General features: G+C 48.0%; 1 protein-coding gene across 1 annotated transcript; it reads left to right on the forward strand.

The window, feature by feature from the left end:
• The first annotated feature begins 706 nt into the window (after nucleotides 1-706).
• Nucleotides 707-6,328, forward strand: LOC124655601 (toMV resistant protein Tm-2 netted virescent-like). The gene is made up of 2 exons (XM_047194468.1): nucleotides 707-862; nucleotides 5,615-6,328. Exons 1-2 carry the CDS (start codon nucleotides 707-709, stop codon nucleotides 6,326-6,328), a joined length of 870 nt encoding a protein of 289 aa, XP_047050424.1.
• The last annotated feature ends 1,466 nt before the right edge of the window (nucleotides 6,329-7,794 follow it).

Here is a 7,794-nt window from a genome sequence, read left to right on the forward strand (position 1 = left end):
TTTTTAAGATTTTTAAATGAATTAGTTTTATTTTTCTGAATTTTTTGATATATTATTTGTATTTTTAAGATTTTGAATTGAATTAGTTTTATTTTTCTGAATTTATTGATATATTATATGTATTTTTAAGATTTTTAAATGAATTAGTTTTATTTTTCTGAATTTATTGATATATTATTTGTATTTTTCAGATTTTGAAATGAATTAGTTTTATTTTTCTTTACTTTTTGATATATTATTTGTAATTTTCAGAGAAGTAATTTGAAAAAGAAAAGTAATTTGAAAAAATACCTTTTGTCGCGGTTGGCCTGGCCAACCGCGACCAAAGGCTCTTTTCCGCGGGAAACCAAAACCGCCAAAAATTGAGCTTTGGTCGCGGTTGGGGACCCCAACCGCGACCAAAGGCCCACGGCTATAAATACGCGGGCGGCGCGCACTGCTTTTCTTCCTCTTCTTCTTCCGCCGAACTGCCGCGCCTCTTCGTCGTCTCCGCCGATCGAACTGCCTCCGCCGCGCGCCGTCCTCGTCGCCGACCGTCGCCCTCGTCGCCGCCGTCGACCTTCTTCCCGCGCCCCGCCCCGCCGTACGTCGTCGTCGTCCCCTGCATACGCGCGCCGCCGAACACCCCCGGCCTGCACACACGCCGCGCACCGATCGAACCCCGCCGGCCGGCCCCTGCGGGCACACGCCGCCGCCAGACGACGCGATGCCGCCGCCGCGCGCGCGCGCCGCGCCGCCGCCGCCGATCCTTGCGCGCCGCGCCGCGGACGTGCGCCCGGCCGGCCGCCCGCACACGCCGCCCGCCAGAGCTTGCGCGCACACGCCGCCCGCCAGACGCCGCCCGCGCGCCAGAAAGGAGAGAGTGGCCGGGCCGGATTTTTTTCTTTTTTTGTGTTTTTTTTGTTCTTTTTAATTTTAACTAGTTAATTAGTTTAACAAAAACGGTAAATTAACAAAAAAAGTAAAACTTGATAATTTGTAACTAAAATTTTGTATATATAGTTAACAAAAATTTAACTTAACAAAAATTTTAGTTAACAAAATTTTGACTTAAGAAAAATTTAACTTAACAAAAATTTAACTTAACAAAAATTTAACTTAAAAAAAATTTTAGTTAACAAAAATTTGACTTAAGAAAAATTTGACTTAAGAAAAATTTAACTTAACAAAAATTTGACATAACAAAAATTTAACTTAACAAAAAATTTACTTACCAAAATTTTGGGATCGAGAGGGGGTGGCGAGGGTTATGTGTCCTCGGCACCGGCACCGCCACCGCCCTCTCGGTCACCGCCACCGGTCTCTCGGTCACGCGCGCGGTCACTGCGTCCCCCCTTTCGCCACCGCCCTCTCGGTCACCGCCACCGGTCTCTCTCTTTATATGTAGAAGAGATGTGATAGATAATGCATATACACAATTAATTTGTTTTTACTACATGTTTTCAGGACTGACATATGGCGGACGATAGAGCTGACCCGATTCTGGACAACTATGATATGGACGCTGAAGACCATATATTCAGCATCATAAAAGGCGATATTCCATATGTGCCGACCGGACAAGAAGAAGATGATATCTCTTCTTATCTGAACCTTGACGGTGAAGATGAAGGGCGCCGTCAGCAAGATGATGCCGAAGAAACGTCGATAAACGACGATCTTCAATTGGAAGTAGCAACCACCTCCGGCGCCGAGGTATATATATACATTGAGCCTCCGGTGATACAAACTAACCGATTTGAATAAATATGTGTGTACTAACGCGCGCGACTCTCTTTCTTATTTTAGCCCTCGGCCGGATCATCGAAACAATCGAGTACGTCGTCAAAGCGTGGCGCAACCAAGACGCTGAAACAAGGAGAAATATATACCATCGAGGTTATCGACAAGGCAACCGGCAAGCCGCTGGAGCCCGAGAAGAACGCCACCAAGTTTATCAACCAATGCGGAGCCGTTGTTAGAGACAACGTCTCGATCACCGTCCAGGAGTGGAATGAGCCAAAGAAGGCACGTCTTGGTTTCACTTTTGTCGACAAGAGAACAAAAAAAGATTGCTTGCAAAAGCTTCTGCAACATGTCGTCCTACCTCCGGAATACCACAAATTGGATGAGGAGGGTAACAAGATTGCGGAAAACAAGAAGAGGAGGAAGCTACTCAAACAGTTCGCTCTTGGAAAGATGGCCAGTGCATTCCGGAAATTCAAGCAAAATCTAGCCCGTGACTATGTCAACCAGAACAAGACTCCGGATTTCAAAGGACAATATGAGAAACTGAAACATGATTGGCCAGAATTTGTGAAGCAAAAGAAATCGGAGCAGCTTCCTTGAACTATCGAAAAAATAAGGAAAATGCGGCTAAGAAGGAGTACAATCATATTATGGGGCCAGGAGGGTATCGCCTTTGGGAGCCTAGGTGGGAGAAGATGGAGAACGAGCCGAGGGCACGAGGAATCCGTCCAGTGCACGGAGGGATGGGACCCAAGGGCCAAAAGCTGGTGGTACGGGCATGGGGGATCGCTGAACCCGGAGACAGGAGAGTGTGTTTACCGGGGCAAAATAATTAAACCCACCGAAAAGCTTATTGAGGCAATGAGGGATGCTCAAGAGGGGAAGATCAAGTTCAACAGAGAGAACGACGCGCTGACGAAAGCCCTCGGGAATCCTGAACACGGAGGATGTGTACGAGGTATGGGGCACATTCCGTGGAAAATAGGGTTCCCCCAGAACGATGACCCGTACGGTTACAGAAGCCGTAAGAGAAAGATGGATCGGGATGCAGATGTTGTGGCGCGGTTGGCATCGGAAATGGATGTGATGAAGAAAACCGTGAGTGTACTAGTAGCCGAAAGAGATGCATCTCGGGCGCAGCATGAAGATCATCCAATGGATCTCGGAAGCCAGCAGTAGAGAAGAAGCAGCGTTGCTTCCACGGAGGCCCCACCGGCTGGTGCACCGACGATCGAAATTACTGCACCGGAGCCTCCTCGCTACCTCGTGGACGATATAAAGGAGATGAAAGCATGTCATCTGTATTATCCTATCGGGAACATGTCCATGAAGGTAGCCATCGGCAGTGCTTTACCACCTGGAGCACTCCACCACAACAACCCCATTCCGGATGGCTATGCTCGTGTCACGGTGGAGGACATAGTCCAAGGGTTTGAGGACCTGGACATTGACATTGCTACACCCGAAGGGGCGACAAGACTTGGAGATGTCAAGCGCCAGTTCATTCTATGGCGGAAGAAGTTTATCAAGTTTCCGAGCGAGGCGCCAAGGCAAACAAGTCCACCCCCTCCGGTGGTGGTGGCGGCGGCGGTGGTGGTGGTGGTGGTTCACCTACACCTCCTTCACGTCAGCCGACGCCGTCCCCCAATTCACCTCCGGCGGGTAGCGGACGCCGCCCCCGCTCCTCGTCCGGCGGGTGATCGGACGCCGCCCCCAATCCACCTCCGGCGAAGAAGCGGAGGCAGTCTTGGGTTATTAACCCGGAGCCTTATGTACCTGCAACCACAAAGATACCAGAGCCATCACTAAAGCCTCTCACCCCGAGGCCTTGGGAACTTAGTGTGGAGCAAAATGCAGCGGTCGTGGCTGCTCAAGCATGAGAAATGGCAGGCGGACTGCAAGAAGAAAAGAGAGCCCGAGCCCAAACAAGTATTTTCTCGAGAAGGAAAAGAGCCGGGCTAAGTCATTTTTGAACACACCGTCCCGAGCCGCGAAGAATCTGCCTGACGACTATGAACGTGAACTTCGTAGTCAAGCACTCGCGGTCGGGGGGAAACAAGTTGCCCAGCTCGGGGAACAAAGTAAACAGTCGATCGCCCCGCTCATAGTGAAAGCCGCAGGTCCGGAGGACGATGCCCCTGATGTCATAGCAGCTGCGGCAGCACAGGGATTGACTGTAGCGAGAGCCAAAGAACAAGCGGCAGACTTAGGTCTGACTCTTCGTGCAGCATTAGGCCTTGATGAGGTGGCAATGAAGGACGTGGTATTTGCATATGTGAAGGATGGTCCTCGCGTCGAGCCTGCGCAGGAAGAGGATCTACCTCGACAAATGAAAGGTCTGCTAAATTGGTACAAGGGTTACATAAAACTTAAAAACGCCAGAGAATATATTTATGCGGAAGTTAGACCTGAGCATCACTTCAAACATTACTATATAACAATTCATCGGAGTGAATTGTTCCAGCTGTTCAATCTGCGCGAGCTCGACAAATCTATCATCAGCTGCTATGTTCTGTAAGTGATTTATTAATTTCTACCCCATCTCGTTCATTGCCTGCACTATAAATATATATATTGTCCTAACTATCTTGTTGTGTACGCTATTATGCAGAATGAAGAAGCGGGAAATGCGAATAAGTCACACCCATGATGTTGGGTTCATTGACCCACAAATCGTTAATTCATATGTGTTAGAACACCACCCCAAAGACGTGGAGGGTGACCTGTGGCGGTTTCTTACAAAACAGGAACTCAAAAGTGATATTCTATTTCCTTACCATTTTGGGTGAGTGTTTCTGTCTTGAGCACATTCTCTTTTGTTTACTCCATGCATGGTATGTGGCTAATCGATGAGTTATGCATGACTCGTGCATGTATCGTGTCCGCAGGTTCCACTGGATTCTGCTAGTAATTCAAATTCAGAACTCCACAGTTCTCGTCCACGACTCTCTGAATATGGATACGAAGCTTTGGGCCGACATGAGAAAAATGATGCAAAAGTAACTACTTTCATTCGTTTGCGCTCTATATCGATCGGCCTATTTCATTCATCATTTCCTAATATCAAGTAACTAATTAATAACTCTCTTGTTCATTTAATTTTCCTTGCCTCGTAGGGTTTGGAGACGGTTCGTAGATCAAAAGGTCGGTGAATTCAAAAAAGAGCTACATTTTAAAAGGGCAAAGGCTGCGACCGGGGATATTCAGCCACCGGGGACCAATCTATGTGGATACTATGTTTGTGAGAGGATCCGGAGATACACCACTGAGCGGCAGCCGTCTGAGAACAACATCAGGAGGAATAACCTCCGGACGACGCTTACTCCAGAAGCTCGCTTCCGACCACTTCAAGAGGAACTAGCTGGATGGTTCGCTAGAAAAGTCATCGATCCTAGAGGAGAACACTATGTAGAGGACGTAGAACTTTATATGCACTAAATATGTATGGAAACTTGTTCAAAATTGTATATGGTCATCCGATATCGAATATATATTGTATATTCCTCTTGAATTCTTTTTGGTTCTAATTTCAAATTTGTTTGAAATTGTACATTCATATGCATGTATGTAGTACGGTAGAATATGTGAAACTCCTTCAAAATTAAAACCCAAAAGAAATAAAACAATACAAATTAAAAAAAACCAGATTTAGGGGAAGGGGGGCTAAACCCTGCGGAGGCCTTCAGTCGCGGTTGGCCAGAAGAACCGCGACTAAAGGTCCTCCGCCCTGGCGCTCGCCTGCCGCCCACGTGGACGGGCCTTTAGTCGCGGTTCGTAAGGAACCACGACTAAAGGAGGTGCCTTTAGTCACGCCTAATTGGTCGCGGTTGCGCAACCGCGACTAATGGCAGTTGCCAACCGCGACTAAAGGCCATTTTTCTACCAGTGCGAGTTCATCCACTCCAAGTTCAAGTCCATGCACTCTCTCCTTTGGGCGATATGGGAGAGGGAGGACGGTGATGCGGCATCCAAGGAGTTGAGGATGGAAGCCTGGGATCTCGCCGACGACACGGACGACGCCGTCGACGACTTCGTCCTCACTCTACAGAAGCACATCACCAAGGGTCGCATCCAGCCCAAGACCAAGGAAAGGCCCTTCCTGGATCTCAAGAAGAGAGCCGGTGATGTGTGGAAGCGGTGCCGCCGCCAGTGGAAGAAGGAGACTACTCCGCAAATCATCCCCAGCTTATTTTCAGCGAAGAAAGCCACCGCCTCCAAACCTCGAGCTCATCCCTTTGTCCGCAAGGACGCGGCAGAGCTCGTGTGTATGGAAGAACCGAGGGATGAGCTCGTTCTACACCTGGTAGGAAAGGAGGAGAGCACACCAATGGAGCTGCAGCTCAAAATGGCATCCATTGTTGGAATGGCTGGGATGGGGAAAACTACTCTTGCACGCCTTGTGTATGAGGCGATTGGAAATAAGTTCCAGGTCCGGGCTTTTGTGTCAGTCAATCCTGGTGGTAACATCAAGGAGGTTCTCGCAAGTATTCTCGAACAAGTTGGAGCTGATAGTACTGCACAATTTGCTGGCACCCAAGCTGCTACCGAAGTAGAACATCTCATCCATGCCATATCGAATTGTCTCAAGGACCAAAGGTAAGCAAACTTATAGCTTCAACTCTATTTTTTAAACTATGGATTGTTGTGAGGGTCAGAGTTTCTAATTTATATTTAAGAAAAGGTGATATATACAAAATTAGTTCTGTCAACTTTTGTGGATTATGGAAAAAACAGAAAGTTGAATCTTTTATGAAACTGGCCGTGAAACTATAGAAAATTCAGCAAAAAATATCTCGGGGCCAAATTTTTTTTTTTTTGAGTCCATATAAAGATCTGAACTATAGGCTCATCATTCAACACTAACCGACAGTAGTAACTATTTTCCTTTCTTGCACATTTTAGGTTCTATAACCAGGCACTACCTTAAAAAAAGGCCTTTGCACAATTGGGAGTAGAATTCAACACTTGACTTCAGGACTTGTTGGTTCACTACCTTAGCTAATGTCCATCCGCCGCTGCCTCATATGTATGCTGTCCTTTACCCAATATGGGTTCATGAACCGAACAAAGTACTCAAAGGTAGGCATGAGAAGAAACGCACACAAGACATTGTTTTTGGGTCGTTGTGTGGTGTGGCATATAAAGTCATGATCCACATTGCTCATTTTTTTTCAATAAAGGAGCATAGCCCCAGCCTCTGCATCAATAGATGCACACGGTTTGCTTTATTAAAAACAAAGTATCAAGTCATGATAAATCTATCATCACTTATTACAATCACGGAAAAGCTAAGGTCGATACATGAATCAACCAACTGAAAATATGGCAAACAGAAAAGCTATGCATTTGCTATTCTATTAATTTGCTATTCTATTAAGAAGCCGCCACCCAGTAGCCTGGAAAAATAAGTCCTGAGCAACCACTAGCATGCGGTTGCATCCAATAACCATAGCGATCCACATTGTTCCTTTTTTTTAAACAGGGCATTGCCCAGCCTCTGCATAAATGTGATGCACACGGCTTTTCATTTATTTGAAAGGTTTAAAATCATTTATTTGAAAGGTTCATTTATTTGAAAGGAAAAAAGAGCCACCTCCTCCCGCACCCGCGCGGCGGCACCCCGCTGCGCCGGGCGGCCACCGCTCCTCTCTCCCTCGAACGCCTCCCTCGATCTCCTCTCCCGCTGCCGCCGCCCAGGGCGTCGCCGGGCAAAGCCCGGGTGGCGCGGAGGCGGCGGCGGTCTTCCTCGGTCGCAGATCGGAGGGTGCGGCGGCGACCGGCTCTTCCTTCCTCGCGGAGGTGAGGCGGGGTAGCGGCGGCCGGGGCGGATCTTCCGCGGCTAGCGGCGGCGAGTGGATCAGGGTCCGTTGGGCCTGGGTAGGCGGGCGTCTCCCTCTTTCTAAATCGGCACGAATTTCCCCTTGGTTACCTCCGCATCACTGAGGATGGACGGGTTCTGAAGCGGCAGTGTACGTCCTTCCCCTTCGCCGGAGGTGGTCGGCCTGAGGCATGAGGAATCCATGGCGGTGGTGGTCTCCTCTTTCGCCGGAGGGGATCGGCTAGTTT

The sequence above is a fragment of the Lolium rigidum genome, chromosome 5, assembly GCF_022539505.1.
Source record: "Lolium rigidum isolate FL_2022 chromosome 5, APGP_CSIRO_Lrig_0.1, whole genome shotgun sequence".
In the NCBI taxonomy this organism is placed as follows: domain Eukaryota; kingdom Viridiplantae; phylum Streptophyta; class Magnoliopsida; order Poales; family Poaceae; genus Lolium; species Lolium rigidum.